Here is a 24,568-nt window from a genome sequence, read left to right as displayed (position 1 = left end):
CGGTTTGCCCTTTTCTGGCGACCGATTGTTTGGCGAACAATTGGATGAAATTATTAAGCAATCCAAGGGAAAGGACTCGTCCTTACCCCAGCCGAAACCAAAGAGACCTCAGCAACGAAAAATTCAAGCGAGGTTTCGGTCCTTTCGGCCCTCAGCCAGGTCCCAATCCTCATCATCCAACAGGCCACAGAAGAGCCAGAGAAACTCTTCTGCATGGCGGTCTAAGTCACGTCCTCCAAAGACCGCCGGAGGCACCGTCTCCAAGGCGGCCTCCTCATGACTTTCGGCCTCCCCAAACCGCATCCTCGGTCGGTGGCAGGCTCTCCCGCTTTCGCGACGCCTGGTGGCCACATGTCCAAGACCGATGGGTGAGGGACATTCTGTCTCACGGTTACAGGATAGAGTTCAGCTCTCGTCCTCCGACTCGTTTTTTCAGAACATCTCCGCCCCCCCGAGCGAACCGTTGCACTTTTTCAGGCGGTGGACACTCTGTAGACAGAAGGAGTTGTGATCCCCGTTCCCCTTCAGGAACGTGGTCGCGGCTTTTACTCGAACCTGTTCGTGGTACCAAAAAAGGACGGTTCATTCCGTCCCGTTTTGGACCTCAAATTGCTCAACAGACATGTGAGAACCAGGCGGTTTCGCATGGAATCCCTCCGCTCTGTCATCGCTTCGATGTCCCAAGGAGACTTCCTGGCATCAATCGATATCAGGGATGCCTATCTCCACGTGCCGATCGCTCCAGAGCATCAACGCTTCTTGCGTTTCGCCATTGGGGACGAACACCTTCAGTTTGTGGCACTGCCTTTCGGCCTGGCGACAGCCCCACGGGTCTTCACCAAGGTCATGGCATCCGTGGTGGCGGTCCTACATTCTCAGGGCCACTCAGTGATCCCTTACTTAGACGATCTCCTAGTCAAGGCACCCTCCCGGGTGGCATGTCAACACAGTCTGACCGTGGCTCTGGAGACGCTCCAGAGGTTCGGGTGGATCATCAATTTCCCAAAGTCAAAATTGACTCCGACCCAATCACTGACTTACCTCGGGATGGAGTTTCATACTCTCTCAGCGATAGTCAAGCTACCGCTGGACAAACAGCGTTCGCTGCAAACGGGTGCAATCTCTCCTTCGGGCCCAGTCACACCCCTTGAGGCGCCTCATGCACTTCCTGGGGAAGATGGTGGCAGCAATGGAGGCAGTTCCCTTTGCGCAGTTTCATCTGTGTCCACTCCAATGGGACATTCTCAGCAAATGGGACAAGAGGTCGACATCCTTAGACAGGAACGTCTCTCTTTCTCTGGCAGCCAAGACCTCTCTTCAGTGGTGGCTTCTTCCCACTTCCCTGTCGAAGGGAAAATCTTTCCTGCCCCCATCCTGGGCTGTGGTCACGACGGACGCGAGTCTGTCAGGGTGGGGAGCGGTTTTTCTCCACCACAAGGCTCAGGGAACCTGGTCTCCGACAGAGTCCTCCCTTCAGATCAATGTTCTGGCGATAAGGGCAGTGTATCTAGCCCTAAAAGCGTTCCATCGGTGGCTGGAGGGCAGGCAGATCCGCATACAGTCGGACAACGCCACGACGGTCGCGTACATCAACCACCAGGGCGGCACTCGCAGTCGTCAAGCCTTCCAAGAAGTTCGGCGGATTCTGCTGTGGGCGGAGGCCACAGCCTCCACCATCTCCGCGGTTCACATCCCAGGCGTAGAAAACTGGGAAGCAGACTTTCTCAGTCGCCAGGGCATGGACGCAGGGGAATGGTCTCTTCACCCGGACGTGTTTCAAGAGATCTGTTGCCGCTGGGGAACGCCGGACGTCGATCTAATGGCGTCTCGGCACAACAACAAAGTCCCGGCATTCATGGCACGGTCTCAGGATCACAGAGCTCTGGCGGCGGACGCCTTAGTTCAGGATTGGTCGCAGTTTCGACTGCCTTATGTATTCCCTCCTCTGGCAATGCTGCCCAGAGTGTTGCGCAAGATCAGGTCCGACTGCCGCCGCGCCATCCTCGTCGCTCCAGACTGGCCGAGGAGGTCATGGTACCCGGACTTGTGGCACCTCACGGTGGGTCAACCGTGGGCGCTCCCAGACCGACCAGACTTGCTGTCTCAAGGGCCATTTTTCCATCTGAATTCTGCGGCCCTCAACCTGACTGTGTGGCCATTGAGTCCTGGCTCCTAGCGTCCTCAGGGTTATCTCAAGAGGTCATTGCCACTATGAGACAGGCCAGGAAACCAACGTCAGCCAAGATCTATCACAGGGCTTGGAGGATCTTCTTAGCCTGGTGCTCTGATAAGGGGTTTACCCCCTGGCCGTTTGCCTTACCCACGTTTCTTTCCTTCCTTCAATCTGGAATGGACAAGGGTTTGTCTCTCGGCTCTCTCAAGGGACAAGTCTCGGCGCTTTCCGTGTTTTTTCAAAAGCGTCTAGCCAGGCTTCCGCAGGTCCGCACGTTCCTGCAGGGAGCTTGCCACATAGTTCCACCTTACAAGCGTCCACTGGAACCCTGGGATCTCAACAGGGTTCTACGGGCTCTTCAGAAACCACCTTTCGAGCCGCTGAAGGATGTCTCTCTATCACGTCTTTCGCAGAAGGTGGCATTTCTAGTGGCAGTCACATCACTCCGAAGAGTGTCAGAGCTTGCAGCGCTGTCATGCAAAGCCCCCTTCCTGGTATTTCACCAGGATAAGGTGGTTCTGCGTCCGGTCCCGGACTTTCTCCCCAAAGTGGTGTCCCCTATTCATCTCAATCAGGATATTTCCTTACCTTCATTTTGCCCTCATCCAATTCACCAATGTGAAAAGGATTTGCATTTGTTAGATCTAGTGAGAACACTCCGGATCTACGTGTCTCGCACGACGCCACTGCGCCGTTCTGATGCGCTCTTTGTCCTTGTCGCTGGCCAGCGTAAGGGGTCGCAGGCTTCCAAGTCAACCTTGGCTCGGTGGATCAAGGAACCGATTTTTGAAGCCTACCGTTCTTCTGGGCTTCCGATTCCTTCAGGGCTGAAAGCCCATTCTACCAGAGCCGTGGGTGCATCCTGGGCATTGCGGCACCGGGCGACGGCTCAGCAGGTGTGTCAGGCAGCTACCTGGTCTAGTCTGCATACTTTCACGAAACACTATCAGGTGCATAAAAAACAAAAAGCCAGCACCAAATGTGCACTTCAGCACTAAACATTCCAAACTGTACTTATTATAAAAATTTTGAGATTTTTGGCAAAAAAGTGCAATTTCTTGAGCTGCCTCGCCACGTCACGGCAAATCTCATTAGAGGCAGTCCTACACTAAAATATTTTTATAAAATGTGCCATACGGCCTCACATATAAATAGTAGAACTGCTCTCAGCAGCACTCACCTGGTCTATTTCAATCCCGTACCCATGACTGAGTCATGGCTGTGGGCGGGACAGGTCCAAGCAAATGCTGCATGAAGTAAATAGCCTGTAAATAGCCTTTACTTCATGCAGCATTTGCTTGGACCTGTCCCGCCCACAGCCATGGCTCAGTTATGGGTATGGGATTGAAATAGACCAGGTGAGTGCTGCTGAGAGCAGTTCTACTATTCATATGTGAGGCCGTATGGCACATTTTATAAAAATATTTTAGTGTAGGACTGCCTCAAATGAGATTTGCCGTGACGTGGCGAAGCAGCTCAAGAAATTGCAATTTTTTGCCAAAAATCTCAAAATTTTTATAATAAGTACAGTTTGGAATGTTTAGTGCTGAAGTGCACATTTGGTGCTGGCTTTTTGTTTTTACTATCAGGTGCATACCTATGCTTCGGCGGATGCCAGTCTAGGTAGGCTAGTCCTTCAGGCGGCGGTTGCCCACCTGTAAGAGGAGGGCCGTTGTTGGCTCTTTTTCTCAGGGTATTCTTTTACCCACCCAGGGACTGCTTTTGGACGTCCCAATTGTCTGGGTCTCCCAATGGAGCGACAAAGAAGAAGGGAATTTTGTTTACTTACCGTAAATTCCTTTTCTTCTAGCTCCTATTGGGAGACCCAGCACCCGCCCCTGTTCCCTTCGGGCTGGTTGTTCTTTTGTGTACACATGTTGTTCATGTTGAATTGTTCTTTTGGTTCATGGTTTTCAGTTCTCCGAACATCCTTCGGATTGAATTTACCTTAGACCAATTTATAAGTATCCTCCTTCCTGCTTTTGCACCAAAACTGAGGAGCCCGTGATGCACGGGGGGGTGTATAGGCAGAGGGGAGGGGTTACACTTTTTAAAGTGTAATACTTTGTGTGGCCTCCGGAGGCAGAAGCTATACACCCAATTGTCTGGGTCTCCCAATAGGAGCTAGAAGAAAAGGAATTTACGGTAAGTAAACAGAATTCCCTTCTTTGCTGCAGTGCATTTCACACTTCCAGGCTGATCTACAGTCCAAATGTCACAATGCCAAGTTAATTCCGAATGTGTAAACCTGCTAAATCTGCACAGGGTTGAATAATACTTGTGGCCACTGTGTATATATATATATATATATATATATATATATATATATATATATATATATATATATATATATATATAATATTTCATGCTTTTGATCAGGTTATGTATATGCTATACCTTCACTGTGAGCTCCTCAATAATCAACCTAGTAGCGAAGGCCGTGACAAATTGGTCAGTGACAAATTGGTGGCAGCGGTGCTATATTTGCGTGATCTCCTATGTGGGCTTTACACAAGACGATAGATTGTGCGATATGTCGTCGGGGTCACGGTTTTCGTGACGCACGACGTCGTCTCGTGTGACACCTCTGAACGACGCAATATCGCTCACAAATCGTGAGTCGTGTACTCGTCGTTAACTTTCATAATCTCGTTTATTTTCATGGGTGCAAGTTGTTCATCGTTTCTATGGCATCACACGTTGCTCCGTGTGACACCACGGGAACGATGAGCACAGCTTACCTGCGTTCCACGGCACCCGCCGGCTTAATGGAAGGAAGGAGATGGGCGGGATGTTTACATTCCGCTCATCTCCGCCCCTCAGCTTCTATTGGCCGGCCGCTGTGTGACGTCGCTGTGACTCTGAACGTCCCTCCCACTTCAGGAAGTGGATGTTCGTCGCCCACAGCGAGGTCATCCGGAAGGTAAGTGCGTGTGATGGGGGTTAAACGAGTTTGTGCGCCACGGGCAGCAATTTGCCCGTGACGCAAAAACGACGGGGGTGGGTACGATCGATTGTGCAATTGCACAATCGGTCGTCCCGTGTAAAGCAGGCTTCAGACTTTCTCCCTGACAGACGTCAATATAGATTTTTTTCAAGACAGTAAGAATTTGCTGTGAAAGCTGATTATCCCGAGACCCGAGCACCACCTTGTGGTCACATTACAGAGCTGTATTCAACAGCGTGTGCACGTTTTTACATTTTTCGCTTTTGACAGGTGTTACACGGCAGCTAAAAACATAGATTTCTAATATTTTTAGCCATTTCAGATTGCACTAAGTAGTGGCAAATTACATGATTTTTACATTGCGTCACCAGGATTTGCTGCAAAGTTTTAGCAAATTGCGCACAGTTTTGCCTCACACTGTAAATGTCACGTAAAAGAAAAAACAGCTTTATGATAAATGATATACCGTATATATTTTTTTATTTGCAGCAAGTCGGGTCCCTCCTTCTCCACCCCGGGATCTGATGCAGCCACCACCAGCAGCGGCGGCGTCTCTGAAGGAAAGACTTCAAACTATTTTGCCGCCTTAGATTCCAACGTGGAGGCGCTGCAGAGCCGAGCCCAGGGCCTGATCGATAAAATCAACGAAGGACGTTTCAAGGATCAAACCATGATGAAAGACTTTAACACAAACCTCAATATCAAGGTATGGTAATAGAGTTATGATTGAGAGGTTTTGCACATCGGTGCTCGGGGATAGTCACCTGTGAAGCAGAGATCGCTGCGCTCTTTATGCCGTGACAGGTTCCTTGGTGCTGCTATATCGCAGGTGATGTCGCATTGTAAACCCTAAGGTACCGCTATTAACCACTGGCAAAAAAATCAACACCAGTTGGGTTTTTTGCAAGTCGCTTGTCCCGGGTGCAGTACTTTCGGGTTGCAGTGTACCCCAATCACTTGCATGATGCTGCTAGTAGCAGTGGTATAAAGTGACCTTTGGTCGTACAAAGTCTCCCAGCTTTAGGCCTCCGCCACACATCCGTGAAAACCACGTCCGTGTAAAATGGGCCGTTTTTCGGGTCCGTTTTCCGTTTTTTAGGTCCGTTTTTATGGTATGTGTGGCCTGCGTGTGTATCCCGTATGCTAGCCGTATGTGCGTGTGGAATGTCCGTGTGTGCGTGAGTGAAATAACTGACATGTGTGTGTGTTGTCCGTGTGAAATGTACGTGTGTGATGCAAAATGTCGTTACTACATGTCGGAAGACAGAGTAGCGGGATGAGAATGAACTCGGGTGAACTTCACCCGACTTCATTGTCATGCTGCGGCTCTGTCTTTGTGCCATGTACTGATTAGCGGTCACCTGTGAAGGATTCACCGGTGACCGCTAATCCCCGAGTGACTGAAGTGTCTCCCCCTCTCTCATACTCACCGTTCCCCGATCACCGGCGCTGCACGGCGTTCACACTGCTCCGGCGGCTTTTTCTAATTTGAAAAAGCCGGCCGCTCATTAAACGATCTCGTATTCCCTGCTTTCTCTCCCCACCGGCGCCTGTGATTGGTTGCAGTCACACACGCCCACCACGCTGAGTGACAGCTGTCTCACTGCACCCAATCACAGCAGCCGGTGGGCGTGTCTATACTGTGCAGTGAAATAAATAAATAAATAATTAAAAAAAACGGCGTGCGGTCCCCCCCCCATTTTAATACCAGCCAGATAAAGCCATACGGCTGAAGGCTGGTATTCTCAGGATGGGGAGCTCCACGTTATGGGGAGCCCCCCACCCTAACAATATCAGTCAGCAGCCGCCAAGAATTGCCGCATACATTATATGCGACAGTTCTGGGGCTGTACCCGGCTCTTCCCGATTTTACCCTGGTGCGTTGGCAAATCAGGGTAATAAGGAGTTAATGGCAGCCCATAGCTGCCAATAAGTCCTAGATTAATCATGTCAGGCGTCTCCACGAGATACCTTCCATGATTAATCTGTAAGTGACAGTTAAAACACACACACCTGAAAAAATCATTTATTAGAAATAAAAAACACAAAAAAATTCCCTCATTACCAATTTATTAACCCCGACAAAGCCCTCCATGGCCGGCGTAATCCACGGACCTCCAGCGGGAATACGAGATTGATTAATGGGCGGCCGGCTTTTTCAAAATAGTAAAAGCCGCCGGAGTTATTATAACAGCCGTGCAGCGCCGCGCCGGAGATCGGGGAACGGTAAGTATGAGAGAGGGGGGGGAACTGACCGACAGACAGCTAGAGGGACAGATAAGACAGAGAGACCGACCGACAGACATAGAGACCGACCGACGGACTGAGGGAGAGAACGAAACAGAAAAAGAAAAAAGACCGACATCACATGAAAAAAGCACAAAACGTACAGGGAGCAAACAGAGATGCGTCCGTGTCACTCGGACGTGCGCACAGACCCATTGACTTTCATTGGGTCCGTGCTGCGTTTTGCCTGCAGAAAACGGACATGCTGGCGTGAGACACGGACCAAAAAACGCATCACAGAGACGGACTCACGGACATAACCAAAAACGCAATTGTAACCGCTGAGATATAATAATATTGGTGCACGTTTGGCCGTGTCTCCAGTATACACGGAAACGGACCAAACATGCACGTGTTTCACGGATGTGTGTTTCAGGCCTTATGCTGAGTGCATAACCATGAAAAAAGTAAGTGTAGTTTGCTCCGTGATAGTTAAGCAGCACCCACATAATTTGAGTGTTAACCAAGTCCACAGGTACTGGATTGAAAGGTATAATTTGCTAGATCAGCATAGCCAGCGACTGCAGAATGGCAGGAGTCATCCCTTTCAGGAAAATATACCGTATTTGTTGGTCGAGATCTGCAGTATTAGATATGTAAAAACGTACGATAGCCACCAGCCAACTATACAGGCAAGATAGCCACCAGCCAAGCGTGCAAGCAAGATGGGCGACCATAAATGCAAGATAGCCACCATCTGATCGTACAGGTAAGATATCCGCCAGTCGACTATACAGGCAAGATAGCCGCAAACCGATTGTTCAGGTAAGATATCCTCCAGCCGACTATACAGGCAAGATAGCTGAAAGCCGATTGTACAGGTGAGATATCCGCCAGTCGACTGTACAGAAAAGATAGCTGGCAGTACAGGCAAGATAGCCGCAAGCCGATTGTACAGGTAAGATAGCGGCCAGCCGACCGTACAAGCAAGATAGGCGACCGTAAATGCAAGATAGCCACCAGCCGACTGTACAGGCAAGATAGCGGGCAGTACAGGCAAGATAGCCGCAAGCTGACCGTACAAAGAAGATAGGAGACTGTAAATGCAAGATAATCGCCAGCCAACTGTACAGGCAAGATAGCCAACCATAAATGCAAGATAGCTGTCATCTGATCGTACAAGTAAGGGGTGCTTCACACATAGCGAGATCGCTACCGAAATCGCTGCTACGGCACGGTTTTGGTGACGCAACAGTGACCTCATTAGCGATCTCGCTGTGTGTGACACTGAGCAGCGATCTGGCCCCTGCTGCGAGATCGCTGCTCGTTACACACAGCCCTGGTTCGTTTTCTTCAAAGGCGCTCTCCCGCTGTGACACACAGATCGCTGTGTGTGACAGCGAGAGAGCGACAAATGAAGCGAGCAGGGAGCAGGAGCCGGCATCTGGCAGCTGTGGTAAGCTGTAACCAGGGTAAACATCGGGTAACCAAGGTGGTTACCCGATATTTACCTTAGTTACCAGCCTCCGCAGCTCTCACGCTGCCTGTGCTGCCGGCTCCGGCTCTCTGCACATGTAGCTGCAGTACACATCGGGTTAATTAACCCGATGTGTACTGTAGCTAGGAGAGCAGGGAGCCAGCGCTAAGCAGTGTGCGCGGCTCCCTGCTCTCTGCACATGTAGCTGCAGTGCACATTGGGTTAATTAACCTGATGTGTACTGTAGCTAGGAGAGCAAGGAGCCAGCGCTAAGCAGTGTGCGCGGCTCCCTGCTCTCGCGGTTATGATCGCTGCTTCGGCTGCTGTGTTTGACAGCTAAGCAGCGATCATAACAGCGACTTACAAGGTCGCTGTTACGTCACAGAAAATGGTGACGTAACAGCGACCTCGCTGTCGCTTAGTGTGAACCAGCCCTAAGGCACCAGCCGGCCGTACAGGCAAGATAGCCGCTCTCTGACCATACAGTTACGATAGCTGCCAGTCAACCGTACAGGCAAAATAGCTAATCAAATTGGCAACATAGCTGACCGTGCAGGCAACATAGCTGACCGTAAATGCAAGATAGCCGCCATCTGATCGTACAGGTAAGATAGCCGCCATCTGATCGTACAGGTAAGATAGCCGCCATCTGATCGTACAGGTAAGATAGCCTCCAGTACAGGCAACAAAGCCGCCAGTCGACCATACAGGCAACATAGTCGCCAGCCTGCATTACAGGGAAGATAGCGATAAGCTGACCATACGGGCAAGAAACCCGCCAGCTGGTCATACATGTATTTCTTTGTCGCTCCATTGGGAGACCCAGACAATTGGGTGTATAGCTTCTGCCTCCGGAGGCCACACAAAGTATTACACTTTAAAAAGTGTAACCCCTCCCCTCTGCCTATACACCCTCCCGTGCATCACGGGCTCCTCAGTTTTATGCTTTGTGTTGAAGGAGGCACACATGCACTCATGCTCCCATTTTTAGTCAGCAGCAGCTGCTGATTATTTCGGATGGAAGAAAAGAGGGCCCTAACAGGGCCCCCGGCATGCTCCCTTCTCACCCCACTAAGTCGGCGGTGTTGTTAAGGTTGAGGTACCCATTGCGGGTACACAGGCCGGAGCCACATGCTGTTTTCCTTCCCCATCCCTTAGGGGCTCTGGGAGAAGTGGGATCCTATCCGGTCATCCAGGCACTGGGACCGGGCTCCCTCCACAGCCCCTGTGGGATTCTGTCGGACAGGAGACTGAGTATCATCAGGGACAGGGCCCTGCATCTACAGGTACTCTGTGTCCCCTTGGGGACGGTGCATGGAGCACCTTGACCTCAGACGCTGCAGCGACTGCGCTGTTGGTATGAGACCGGGACTACCGCGCCGACCGCGCCTGCTTGCCGGCCGCGGTTTTTAACTTTAGTCCCCGGCTTTTGCGGCCTAGTGCCTTAAACTCCCGCCCCCGGGCCTGCCAGTCAGGGGGAAGGGCGGGACGGTCGGTCTGACGCCGACAGTGAGGGCTGGAGCACACTTGGCTGTCCTCCGCCCCCCTCACTATTCACTCTGGGGCACCAGATTCCCGCACTTTTGTGGTTACGCCCACGGCTCCCTCCTCCCCTGTGAACGCCGACGGCCATGTTTTAAGCACATTCTGCCGGTGGAGGACTTCTGGCAGCACCTCTGGGAGACCCGAGGCAGGGAATCTGGTGGCCACACACTGCTTGAGCGGTCGGTAAGCCAGGTGGCTTCTTCCCACCGGTGCTGGGCCCCCTAGAGTGCTGAACTGTATATATATATATATATTATATTGTATACATTTTCTCGGTTCGGCTGTACTGTTAGCTTGTGGCTATATATCCCTCAGTGATCACTCTCCTGGGAGACTACAGCATGCCGTTCACAAGGAGCAAGGGTGCCAAGACACAGGGTTATTTTGCAACCTGTACCTCTTGTGCGGCTATGCTAGCTGCAGGTTCCACCTACCCTCACTGTGAGCAATGCTCGGGCCATGTGGCACTCGCTCAGCCGGAGCCTGGGGCACTGGTGGGACCCTCGGCCCAGGTACAACCGCCGGCTTCCCCTGTCCAGGCGGCAGGGACAGAGTTTGCAGCTTTTGCTGAGAAACTCTCTGAGTCACTTTCACAATCCATGGCTCAGTCTATGGACAGATGGTCTGCTAAGATACTAGAAGCTTTGCAGCCCAGACCGGCCCTTACACAGGCCCCGGGCACTGCGGGATCGCCCCCAGGCCCCTCTCGGTCTGTGACGAAGCGTGCTCCTGGGGTGGCCTCTAGTTATTACGTGGAGGACTCCGGCACGGACCGCAGTCCCAGACCGGCTAAGCGGGCTCGCTTAGAATCTTCCCCGACTTCATCACGCTGCTCAGGGTCTCAGCATGAGGACTCTCTAGAGGATGAGGCGGACAAGCGCTTTACTAAACGCCTTAATGACACACGTTACCCCTTCCCCTCTGACGTAGTTAAGGGTTGGGCTCAATGTCCCAATGTGGATCCTCCAGTCTCTAGACTGGCGGCTAGATCCGTAGTAGCAGTGGCTGACGGTTCAACGCTCAAGGATGCCACGGACAGGCAGATAGAGCTCCTAATGAAATCCATCTATGAAGCCATAGGCGCGTCCTTTGCCCCAGCCTTTGCAGCAGTGTGGGCACTCCAGGCTATCTCAGCTTGTCTGTCTGAGATTAATGCAGTCACACGTACCTCTGCTCCGCAAGTAGCGTCTTTAACGTCTCAGGCGTCCGTATTTTCATCCTACGCCATGAATGCTGTCCTGGACTCGGCTAGCCGTACAGCGGTAGCATCCGCCAATTCGGTGGCAGTCCGCAGGGCCATGTGGCTACGCGAATGGAAGGCAGACTCTGCTTCCAAGAAGTTCTTGACCGGTTTGCCCTTTTCTGGAGACCGATTGTTTGGCGAACAATTGGATGAAATTATTAAGCAATCCAAGGGAAAGGACTCGTCCTTACCCCAGCCCAAACCAAAGAGACCTCAGCAACGAAAAATTCAAGCGAGGTTTCGGTCCTTTCGGCCCTCAGCCAGGTCCCAATCCTCATCGTCCAACAGGCCACAGAAGAGCCAGAGAAACTCTTCTGCATGGCGGTCTAAGTCACGTCCTCCAAAGACCGCCGGAGGCACCGTCTCCAAGGCGGCCTCCTCATGACTTTCGGCCTCCCCAAACCGCATCCTCGGTCGGTGGCAGGCTCTCCCGCTTTTGTGACGCCTGGTGGCCACATGTCCAAGACCGATGGGTGAGGGACATTCTGTCTCACGGTTACAGGATAGAGTTCAGCTCTCGTCCTCCGACTCGTTTTTTCAGAACATCTCCGCCCCCCGAGCGAACCGTTGCACTTTTTCAGGCGGTGGACACTCTGAAGACAGAAGGAGTTGTGATCCCCGTTCCCCTTTAGGAATGTGGTCGCGGCTTTTACTCTAACCTGTTCGTGGTACCAAAAAAGGACGGTTCATTCCGTCCCGTTTTGGACCTCAAATTGCTCAACAGACATGTGAGAACCAGGCGGTTTCGCATGGAATCCCTCCGCTCTGTCATCGCTTCGATGTCCCAAGGAGACTTCCTGGCATCAATCGACATCAGGGATGCCTATCTCCACGTGCCGATCGCTCCAGAGCATCAACGCTTCCTGCGTTTCGCCATTGGGGACGAACACCTTCAGTTTGTGGCACTGCCTTTCGGCCTGGCGACAGCCCCACGGGTCTTCACCAAGGTCATGGCATCCGTGGTGGCGGTCCTACATTCTCAGGGCCACTCGGTGATCCCTTACTTAGACGATCTCCTAGTCAAGGCACCCTCCCGGGTGGCATGTCAACACAGTCTGACCGTGGCTCTGGAGACGCTCCAGAGGTTCGGGTGGATCATCAATTTCCCAAAGTCAAAATTGACTCCGACCCAATCACTGACTTACCTCTGGATGGAGTTTCATACTCTCTCAGCGATAGTCAAGCTACCGCTGGACAAACAGCGTTCGCTGCAAACGGGTGCAATCTCTCCTTCGGGCCCAGTCACACCCCTTGAGGCGCCTCATGCACTTCCTGGGGAAGATGGTGGCAGCAATGGAGGCAGTTCCCTTTGCGCAGTTTCATCTGCGTCCACTCCAATGGGACATTCTCAGCAAATGGGACAAGAGGTCGACATCCTTAGACAGGAACGTCTCTCTTTCTCTGGCAGCCAAGACCTCTCTTCAGTGGTGGCTTCTTCCCACTTCCCTGTCGAAGGGAAAATCTTTCCTGCCCCCATCCTGGGCTGTGGTCACGACGGACGCGAGTCTGTCAGGGTGGGGAGCGGTTTTTCTCCACCACAAGGCTCAGGGAACCTGGTCTCCGACAGAGTCTTCCCTTCAGATCAGTGTTCTGGAGATAAGGGCAGTGTATCTAGCCCTAAAAGCGTTCCATCGGTGGCTGGAGGGCAGGCAGATCCGCATACAGTCGGACAACACCACGGCGGTCGCGTACATCAACCACCAGGGCGGCACTCGCAGTCGTCAAGCCTTCCAAGAAGTTCGGCGGATTCTGCTGTGGGCGGAGGCCACAGCCTCCACCATCTCCGCGGTTCACATCCCAGGCGTAGAAAACTGGGAAGCAGACTTTCTCAGTCGCCAGGGCATGGACGCAGGGGAATGGTCTCTTCACCCGGACGTGTTTCAAGAGATCTGTTGCCGCTGGGGAACGCCGGACGTCGATCTAATGGCGTCTCGGCACAACAACAAAGTCCCGGCATTCATGGCACGGTCTCAGGATCACAGAGCTCTGGCGGCGGACGCCTTAGTTCAGGATTGGTCGCAGTTTCGACTGCCTTATGTATTCCCTCCTCTGGCAATGCTGCCCAGAGTGTTGCGCAAGATCAGGTCCGACTGCCGCCGCGCCATCCTCGTCGCTCCAGACTGGCCGAGGAGGTCGTGGTACCCGGACTTGTGGCACCTCACGGTGGGTCAACCGTGGGCGCTCCCAGACCGACCAGACTTGCTGTCTCAAGGGCCATTTTTCCATCTGAATTCTGCGGCCCTCAACCTGACTGTGTGGCCATTGAGTCCTGGATCCTAGCGTCATCAGGGTTATCTCAAGAGGTCATTGCCACTATGAGACAGGCCAGGAAACCAACGTCAGATAAGATCTATCACAGGGCTTGGAGGATCTTCTTAGCCTGGTGCTCTGATAAGGGGTTTACCCCCTGGCCGTTTGCCTTACCCACGTTTCTTTCCTTCCTTCAATCCGGAATGGATAAGGGTTTGTCTCTCGGCTCTCTCAAGGGACAGGGTTCTACGGGCTCTTCAGAAACCACCTTTCGAGCCGCTGAAGGATGTCTCTCTATCACGTCTTTCGCAGAAGGTGGCATTTCTAGTGGCAGTCACATCACTCCGAAGAGTGTCAGAGCTTGCAGCGCTGTCATGCAAAGCCCCCTTCCTGGTATTTCACCAGGATAAGGTGGTTCTGCGTCCGGTCCCGGACTTTCTCCCCAAAGTGGTGTCCCCTTTTCATCTCAATCAGGATATTTCCTTACCTTCATTTTGCCCTCATCCAATTCACCAATGTGAAAAGGATTTGCATTTGTTAGATCTAGTGAGAGCACTCCGGATCTACGTGTCTCGCACGACGCCACTGCGCCGTTCTGATGCGCTCTTTGTCCTTGTCGCTGGCCAGCGTAAGGGGTCGCAGGCTTCCAAGTCAACCTTGGCTCGGTGGATCAAGGAACCGATTTTTGAAGCCTACCGTTCTTCTGGGCTTCCGATTCCTTCAGGGCTGAAAGCCCATTCTACCAGAGCCGTGGGGTGCGCCCTGGGCATTGCGGCACTGGGCGACGGCTCAGCAGGTGTGTCAGGCAGCTACGTGGTCTATGAAGAAAAAACAAAAAGCCAGCACCAAATGTGCACTACAGCACTAAACATTCCAAACTGTACTTATTATAAAAAAAATTTTGAGATTTTTGGCAAAAAATTGCAATTTCTTGAGCTGCTTCGCCACGTCACGGCAAATCTCATTTGAAGCAGTCCTACACTAAAATATTTTTATAAAATGTGCCATACGGCCTCACATATGAATAGTAGAACTGCTCTTAGCAGCACTCACCTGGTCTATTTCAATCCCGTACCCATGACTGAGTCATGGCTGTGGGCGGGACAGGTCCAAGCAAATGCTGCATGAAGTAAATAGCCTGTGGACAAAGCTACGTGGTCTAGTCTGCACACTTTCACGAAACACTATCAGGTGCATACCTATGCTTCGGCAGACGCCAGTCTAGGTAGGCGAGTCCTTCAGGCGGCGGTTGCCCACCTGTAAGAGGGGGCCGTTGTTGGCTCTTTTTATCGAGGTATTCTTTTACCCACCCAGGGACTGCTTTTGGACGTCCCAATTGTCTGGGTCTCCCAATGGAGCGACAAAGAAGAAGGGAATTTTGTTTACTTACCGTAAATTCCTTTTCTTCTAGCTCCTATTGGGAGACCCAGCACCCGCCCCTGTTCCCTTCGGGCTGTCGTTCTTTTGTGTACACATGTTGTTCATGTTGAATTGTTCTTTTGGTTCATGGTTTCAGTTTTCCGAACATCCTTCGGATTGAATTTACCTTAGACCAATTTATAAGTATCCTCCTTCCTGCTTTTGCACCAAAACTGAGGAGCCCGTGATGCATGGGAGGGTGTATAGGCAGAGGGGAAGGGTTACACTTTTTAAAGTGTAATACTTTGTGTGGCCTCCAGAGGCAGAAGCTATACACCCAATTGTCTGGGTCTCCCAATAGGAGCTAGAAGAAAAGGAATTTACGGTAAGTAAACAAAATTCCCTTCTTTTCTGCCATAGTGACACTTTTGTCAGATCTTTTGAAACAATAGATTGGGATTGAAGAGATCAGTGGGGAATTTGGGGACAGTCCGGTAACACAATAACATTATGTCTTGTAATTATCCACTGATAATTCCCGCAGGATTCTCCCGTTGTAGCCGTAGACAGGAGACTTAATCCCAATTCTGATGATAATGGATTTCATTCTATAAATGTGTGGGGATTTATTTTTTTCTAATGATTGGATGGTTAACCCCTTCCTGCATCCTGGGATAATAAGGCAGCATTGTGCTGTTTGCATTAGATGCTTTTCCTCCCCATCATATTTACGTAATCCGCTTTGAGCACATTATTGTAACTGCATTAAATCCCCGGAGGATGCAGGTAGCCGGAGCAATTAGCGAGAAAGCCGCACACAACATCCTCTGCTGTTACCGCCAGCTGGTACAAAAATAAAAAGCTTCATAGTCCAAGACACAATTGGCATGATACTTCTTACATTCATGAATGCCGATCGGCTGCAAGGTAATTTTCTAATTTGCACAAACCAGAAGAAAGCCACTGGCCAAAAATTAAAAATGAAATGTGGTGCAAATAATGGTGCACGCCATCACGTGAGGGTCTGGAGTGGTAATTTTTTGTCTTCCCAGGTGGCAGAATTGTCCCAGTGTCTTGAGGACAGGATGTACCAGATGTACGAACAGAACAACACCCAACTCCAGGTCCGGCTGCAGGAGCTCACCGAGATCATAGAAAGGATCGGGCAGCTTCAGACCGAGCTCAAACAGGTCTGCCAGACCGTGGTGACCGTCTACAAGGACCTGGGCTTACAGCACGACGGCTGAGTTCACCAACAGCAGGGACCCCGCACACAGCCGCGGGCAGCATCCCTGCCACCAAGGTCTGACAGCAGACTGTGTCCTGCAATTGGGAGTTTACTTCTTAAACACATTTCATTTTATGTTTGGTGTCATTCTATACTAAAAAGTTAGAAACAACAAAATGCTACATTTTTGAATAAACTACAGCGATTCCAAGACAAAGATTTCAGCGTGATCTGAATCCTGATGAGCATCTTCACCGGGGTTGTAAAAGCGCACAACCTATAGGGTCACATTCACACATGCAATTTCTTTCTTGTCGTAAAACAAAACACTAACGCATTTTTACCAATTTTATTTTAAACCCATGTGTTCATCATTAGCACATATTTACAATATGCAAAAAAAAAAATATAATGGAGGTTTCACAGAGTAACAATAAAATATATTAACAATGGAAGTTTCACTGAGCAAAAAAATAAATAAAATTTTTTATATATATATATATATATATATAATATATATATATATATATATATATATATACAGTTAGGTCCAGAAATATTTGGACAGTGACACAAGTTTTGTTATTTTAGCTGTTTACAAAAACATGTTCAGAAATACAATTATATATATAATATGGGCTGAAAGTGCACACTCCCAGCTGCAATATGAGAGTTTTCACTTCCAAATCGGAGAAAGGGTTTAGGAATCATAGCTCTGTAATGCATAGCCTCCTCTTTTTCAAGGGACCAAAAGTAATTGGACAAGGGACTCTAAGGGCTGCAATTAACTCTGAAGGTGTCTCCCTCGTTAACCTGTAATGAATGAAGTAGTTAAAAGGTCTGGGGTTGATTACAGGTGTGTGGTTTTGCATTTGGAAGCTGTTGCTGTGACCAGACAACATGCGGTCTAAGGAACTCTCAATTGAGGTGAAGCAGAACATCCTGAGGCTGAAAAAAAAGAAAAAATCCATCAGAGAGATAGCAAACATGCTTGGAGTAGCAAAATCAACAGTCGGGTACATTCTGAGAAAAAAGGAATTGACTGGTGAGCTTGGGAACTCAAAAAGGCCTGGGCGTCCACGGATGACAACAGTGGTGGATGATCGCCGCATACTTTCTTTGGTGAAGAAGAACCCGTTCACAACATCAACTGAAGTCCAGAACACTCTCAGTGAAGTAGGTGTATCTGTCTCTAAGTCAACAGTAAAGAGAAGACTCCATGAAATAAATACAAAGGGTTCACATCTAGATGCAAACCATTCATCAATTCCAAAAATAGACAGGCCAGAGTTAAATTTGCTGAAAAACACCTCATGAAGCCAGCTCAGTTCTGGAAAAGTATTCTATGGACAGATGAGACCAAGATCAACCTGTACCAGAATGATGGGAAGAAAAAAGTTTGGAGAAGAAAGGGAACGGCACATGATCCAAGGCACACCACATCCTCTGTAAAACATGGTGGAGGCAACGTGATGGCATGGGCATGCATGGCTTTCAATGGCACTGGGTCACTTGTGTTTATTGATGACATAACAGCAGACAAGAGTAGCTGGATGAATTCTGAAGTGTACCGGGATATACTTTCAGCCCAGATTCAGCCAAATGCCGCAAAGTTGATCGGACGGCGCTTCATAGTACAGATGGACAATGACCCCAAGCATACAGCCAAAGCTACCCAGGAGTTCATGAGTGCAAAAAAGTGGAACATTCTGCAATGGCCAAGTCAATCACCAGATCTTAACCCAATTGAGCATGCATTTCACTTGCTCAAATCCAGACTTAAGACGGAAAGACCCACAAACAAGCAAGACCTGAAGGCTGCGGCTGTAAAGGCCTGGCAAAGCATTAAGAAGGAGGAAACCCAGCGTTTGGTGATGTCCATGGGTTCCAGACTTAAGGCAGTGATTGCCTCCAAAGGATTCGCAACAAAATATTGAAAATAAAAAATTTTTTTTGGGTTTGGTTTATTTGTCCAATTACTTTTGACCTCCTAAAATGTGGAGTGTTTGTAAAGAAATGTGTACAATTCCTACAATTTCTATCAGATATTTTTGTTCAAACCTTCAAATTAAACGTTACAATCTGCACTTGAATTCTGTTGTAGAGGTTTCATTTCAAATCCAATGTGGTGGCATGCAGAGCCCAACTCGCGACAATTGTGTCACTGTCCAAATATTTCTGGACCTAACTGTATATATATATATATATATATATAATTACACACACACACAGTGCAGACCAAAAGTTTGGACACACCTCAGAGTTTTCTTTATTTGCATGACTCTGAAAACTGTAGATCCACATTGAAGGCATGGAATGAAATACTTAACAAAAAAGTGTGAAACAACTGTAAATACAGTTAGGTCCAGAAATATTTGGACAGTGACACAAGTTTTGTTATTTTAGCTGTTTACAAAAACATGTTCAGAAATACAATTATATGTATAATATGGGCTGAAAGTGCACACTCCCAGCTGCAATATGAGAGTTTTCACATCCAAATCGGAGAAAGGGTTTAGGAATCATGGCTCTGTAATGCATAGCCTCCTCTTTTTCAAGGGACCAAAAGTAATTGGACAAGGGACTCTAAGGGCTGCAATTAACTCTGAAGGCGTCTCCCTCATGAACCTGTAATCAATGAAGTAGTTAAAAGGTCTGGTGTTGATTACAGGTGTGTGGTTTTGCATTTGGAAGCTGTTGCTGTGACCAGACAACACGCGGTCTAAGGAACTCTCAATTGAGGTGAAGCAGAACATCCTGAGGCTGAAAAAAAAGAAAAAATCCATCAGAGAGATAGCAGACATGCTTGGAGTAGCAAAATCAACAGTCGGGTACATTCTGAGAAAAAAGGAATTGACTGGTGAGCTTGGGAACTCAAAAAGGCCTGGGCGTCCACGGAAGACAACAGTGGTGGATGATCGCCGCATACTTTCTTTGGTGAAGAAGAACCCGTTCACAACATCAACTGAAGTCCAGAACACTCTCAGTGAAGTAGGTGTATCTGTCTCTAAGTCAACAGTAAAGAGAAGACTCCATGAAAGTAAATACAAAGGGTTCACATCTAGATGCAAACCATTCATCAATTCCAAAAATAGACAGGCCAGAGTTAAATTTGCTGAAAAACACCTCATGAAGCCAGCTCAGTTCTGGAAAAGTATTCTATGGACAGATGAGACCAAGATCAACCTGTACCAGAATGATGGGAAGAAAAAAGTTTAGAGAAGAAAGGGAACGGCACATGATCCAAGGCACACCACATCCTCTGTAAAACATGGTGGAGGCAACGTGATGGCATGGGCATGCATGGCTTTCAATGGCACTGGGTCACTTGTGTTTATTGATGACATAACAGCAGACAAGAGTAGCCGGATGAATTCTGAAGTGTACCGGGATATACTTTCAGCCCAGATTCAGCCAAATGCCGCAAAGTTGATCGGACGGCGCTTCATAGTACAGATGGACAATGACCCCAAGCATACAGCCAAAGCTACCCAGGAGTTCATGAGTGCAAAAAAGTGGAACATTCTGCAATGGCCAAGTCAATCACCAGATCTTAACCCAATTGAGCATGCATTTCATTTGCTCAAATCCAGACTTAAAACGGAAAGACCCACAAACAAGCAATACCTGAAGGCTGCGGCTGTAAAGGCCTGGCAAAGCATTAAGAAGGAGGAAACCCAGCGTTTGGTGATGTCCATGGGTTCCAGACTTAAGGCAGTGATTGCCTCCAAAGGATTCGCAACAAAATATTGAAAATAAAAATATTTTGTTTGGGTTTGGTTTATTTGTCCAATTACTTTTGACCTCCTAAAATGTGGAGTGTTTGTAAAGAAATGTGTACAATTCCTACAATTTCTATCAGATATTTTTGTTCAAACCTTCAAATTAAACGTTACAATCTGCACTTGAATTCTGTTGTAGAGGTTTCATTTCAAATCCAATGTGGTGGCATGCAGAGCCCAACTCGCGAAAATTGTGTCACTGTCCAAATATTTCTGGACCTAACTGTATGTCTTATATTCTAGGTTCTTCAAAGTAGCCACCTTTTGCTTTGATTACTGCTTTGCACAATCTTGGCGAGCTTCAAGAAGTAGTCACCGGAAATGGTTTTCCAACAGTCTTGAAGGAGTTCCCAGAGATGCTTAGCACTTGTTGGCCCTTTTGCCTTCACTCTGCGGTCCAGCTCACCCCAAACCATCTCGATTGGGTTCAGGTCTGGTGACTGTGGAGACCAGGTTATCTGGCGTAGCCCCTCATCACTCTCCTTCTTAGGCCCGTTTCACATGTCAGTGAAAAACAGTGATGTTTTTCACTGGCGTGTAAAACACGCACATGTCCCTGCGTGTGCTGTGATTCACGGCACACGTGGGTTGTCTAAGTGCAATCCGGGCTCTGTTCTCCGTGGCCCGTGATTGCACTTAGAAAACTACTCACCTGTGCGCGCTCCCGCTGTCCATGGTGCTGATCGCTCCCGCGGTGCAGCATCCGGACGGCGGTGACCCCCGCAGCAGCTGCTTCCGGGTCGGCTGTGTCGCGCATAATGAATATGCGCGACAATAATGAGCCGGCTCAGAAGCAGCCGGCAGAACGGGCTGCAGAGGACATCGCTGGACGCCGGGTGAGTTAAAATGTTTTTTATTTTAAAAGCACGTTTTTTTCTGGCACGTGTTTCACGGACCACACCACTGCGTGGTCCGTGGAATATCAGTGATGCCAGAAAAAAATGGACATGTCTCCGTGCGGCAATCACGCACACGCGGGTACGCTGCACGGAGACACGTGCAGTGACAAATCACTGACGTGTGAGCAGACCCATTCATGATAATGGGTCTGCGTATGTCAGGGATTCTGGTACGTTTAAAAAAAAAGCACAAACGTACCAGAATCACTGACGTGTGAAAGGGGCCTTAGTCAAATAGCCCTTACACAGCCTGGAGGTGTGTTTGGGGTCATTGTCCTGTTGAAAAGTAAATGATGGTCCAACTAAAGGCAAACCGGATGGAATAGCATGCTGCTGCAAGATGCTGTGGTAGCCATGCTGGTTCAGTATGCCTTCAATTTTGAATAAATCCCCAACAGTGTCACCAGCAAAGCACCCCCACATAATCACACATCCTCCTCCATGCTTCACTGTGGGAACCAGCCATGTAGAGTCCATCCGTTCACCTTTTCTACAAAGACACGGTGGTTGGATCCAAAGATCTCAAATTTGGACTCATCAGAGCAAAGCACAGATTTACACTGGTCTAATGTCCATTCCTTGTGTTCTTTAGCCCAAACAAGTCTCTTCTGCTTGTTGCCTGTCCTTAGCAGTGGTTTGGTGTGTGCTGCTGTGCCGGCCCGACACGCACACATTGCTGAGGAGGTGACCGCAGTTTCCTCCTTCCTATGCAAATGTATTTGCGTCTTTCAGACGTAAATACATTTGAACAGTGCGCCGGGACTGGGCTCCACCCCTGACGTGCAGCAACGTGATGAGATCAGAACCTTGCTCATGTCATCACAGTGCTGCTGTGGGCGCCACACACATCAGGAAGCAATAAGCGCTCCATGGAGGAGCCGAAGATGGCAGGTTTAATTAATGGGGATGAGTGGGGAGGGGCTCCTCATAATACAATGCACCCTCCATTACCCCCTCTCCAGACATAATACAATTCACCCTCCATCCTCACACATAACGGGGAACATTTGTGAAGAAACACAGCTTTGTGACAGGCAGAGGGGGAGCACTGTATTCCAAGGGAGGGGGGGAGGCAGGAGTGTGTAGGGATGGGGCAGTGTAATTTGTGTGTGTAGGGGGTGATGGGGGGTGCATTGTATTGTGTCTGGGGAGGGGGTAATGGAGGGTGCATTGTATTGTGTGTGGAGGGGTAATGGGGGTGCATTGTATTGTGTGTGTGTGGAGGGATAATGGGGGTGCATTGTATTGTGTGTGTGTGTGTGTGTGTGTGTGGAGGGGTAATGGGGGTGCATTGTATTGTGTGTGTGGAGGGGTAATGGGGGTGCATTGTATTGTGTGTGTGTGTGTGGAGGGGTAATGGGGGTGCATTGTATTGTGTGTGTGTGGAGGGGTAATGGGGGTGCATTGTATTGTGTCTGGAGAGGGGGTAATGGGGGTGCATTGTATTGTGTCTGGAGAGGGGGTAATGGGGGTGCATTGTATTGTGTGTGTGTGTGTGTGTGTGTGTGTGTGTGTGTAGGGGCGAGGAGTCATTAATCGAGGACTAATTAGTGTGATATCAGTGATATTAGTCCTGGACCTGTCCGCACAGGTACAATCCCCTGTAGTGACTGCAGCGCTTGTAGAGTGATTAGGGCACAGGTATGTGGTGGAACAATCCACAAATCAGGGAAGCAAAGAGCAGAGAATACATCAAGGTCTGCTACACACTGCAAAAATGTGTCACATAATGCCATATAGTACTCACTTAATGCCATACAGTACTCACATAGTTCCATACAGTGTCACACAATGCCATACAGTGTCACATAGTGCCAGTGTGTCAGAGTGATACAGTGTCACATAGTGCCACACAGTGTGACAGAGTGATAGTGCCATACAGTGTCACATAGCGCCATACTGTACTCACATAATGGCATACAGTGCTCACATATACAAGTGCAGAAATATATTACACATTCACCACGTGAAAAGTGGGCCTGTGTACCCCCGAATGCCAGGGATGAATTTTAGTCTCAGTCCAGCCCTGTATATATATTATTGCAATCATATTCAGGAAGAAACTGAGTATTATCTGACAGAATTGCAGGGGTGCCAATACTTTTGGCCAGCACTGTGTGTGTGTGTGTGTGTGTGTGTGTGTATATGTATATATATATATATGTATATATATATATATATATATATATATATATATATATATATATATATATATATATATATATATATATACACACACACACACACACACACACACAGTGCTGGCCAAAAGTATTGGCACCCCTGCAATTCTGTCAGAGAATACTCAGTTTCTTCCTGAATATGATTGCAATCACAAATTCTTTGGTATTATTATCTTCATTTATTTTGCTTGCAATGAAAAAACACAAGAGAGAATGAAACAAAAATCAAATCATTGATCATTTCACACAAAACTCCAAAAATGGGCCAGACAAAAGTATTGGCACCCTTAGCCTAATACTTGGTTGCACAACCTTTAGCCAGAATAACTGGGAACAACCGCTTCCAGTAACCATCACTGAGTCTCTTACAATGCTCTGCTGGAATTTTAGACCATTCTTCTTTGGAAACTGCTCCAGGTCCCTGAGATGTGAAGGGGGCCTTCTCCAAACTGCCATTGTGAGATCTCTCCACAGGTGTTCTATGGGGTTCAGGTCTGGACTCATTGCTGGCCACTATAGTAGTCTCCAGTGCTTTCTATCAAACCATTTTCTAGTGCTTTTTGAAGTGTGTTTTGGGTCACTGTCCTGCTGGAAGACCCCTGACCTCTGATGGAGACCCAGCTTTCTCACACTGGGCCCCACATTATGCTGCAAAATTTGTTGGTAGTCTTCAGACTTCATAATGCCATGCACACGGTCAAGCAGTCCAGTGCCAGAGGCAGCAAAGCAACCCCAAAACATCAGGGAACCTCCGCCATGTTTGACAGTAGGGACTGTGTTCTTTTCTTTGAATGCCTCTTTTTTTTCCCTGTAAACTCTATGTTGATGGCTTTTCCCAAAAAGCTCTACTTTTGTCTCATCTGACCAGAGAACATTCTTCCAAAACGTTTTAGGCTTTCTCAGGTAAGTTTTGGCAAACTCCAGCCTGGCTTTTTTATGTCTCGGGGTAAGAAGTGGGGTCTTCCTGGGTATCCTACCATACAGTCCCTTTTCATTCAGACACCGTCGGATAGTACGGGTTGACCCTGTTGTACTCTTGGACTGCAGGGCAGCTTGAACTTGTTTGGATGTTAGTCGAGGTTCTTTAGCCACTATCCGCACAATCCTGCGTTGAAATCTCTCGTCGATTGTTTTTTTTCCCTTCCACATCTAGGGAGATTAGCCACAGTGCCATGGGCTTTACACTTCTTGATGACACTGCGCACCGTAGACACAGGAACTTTCAGGTCTTTGGAGATGGACTTGTAGCCTTGAGA

General features: G+C 48.9%; 1 protein-coding gene across 2 annotated transcripts in view; it reads left to right on the top strand.

The window, feature by feature from the left end:
• SYCE2 (synaptonemal complex central element protein 2) overlaps nucleotides 1-16,645 on the top strand; it is a 38,705-nt gene extending 22,060 nt beyond the window's left edge. For both annotated transcript variants that reach the window (XM_075343119.1, XM_075343120.1), the window contains exons 3-4: nucleotides 5,610-5,826; nucleotides 16,273-16,645. In XM_075343119.1, coding sequence (XP_075199234.1) covers nucleotides 5,610-5,826; nucleotides 16,273-16,467 — 412 coding nt within the window. In that variant the 3' untranslated portion in view covers nucleotides 16,468-16,645. The remainder of the gene's footprint in view (nucleotides 1-5,609; nucleotides 5,827-16,272) is intronic.
• The last annotated feature ends 7,923 nt before the right edge of the window (nucleotides 16,646-24,568 follow it).

The sequence above is a fragment of the Anomaloglossus baeobatrachus genome, chromosome 4, assembly GCF_048569485.1.
Source record: "Anomaloglossus baeobatrachus isolate aAnoBae1 chromosome 4, aAnoBae1.hap1, whole genome shotgun sequence".
NCBI lineage: Eukaryota > Metazoa > Chordata > Amphibia > Anura > Aromobatidae > Anomaloglossus > Anomaloglossus baeobatrachus.
Note: the sequence above shows the minus strand (reverse complement) of the source record. Positions and strands in the feature narration are given on the sequence as shown.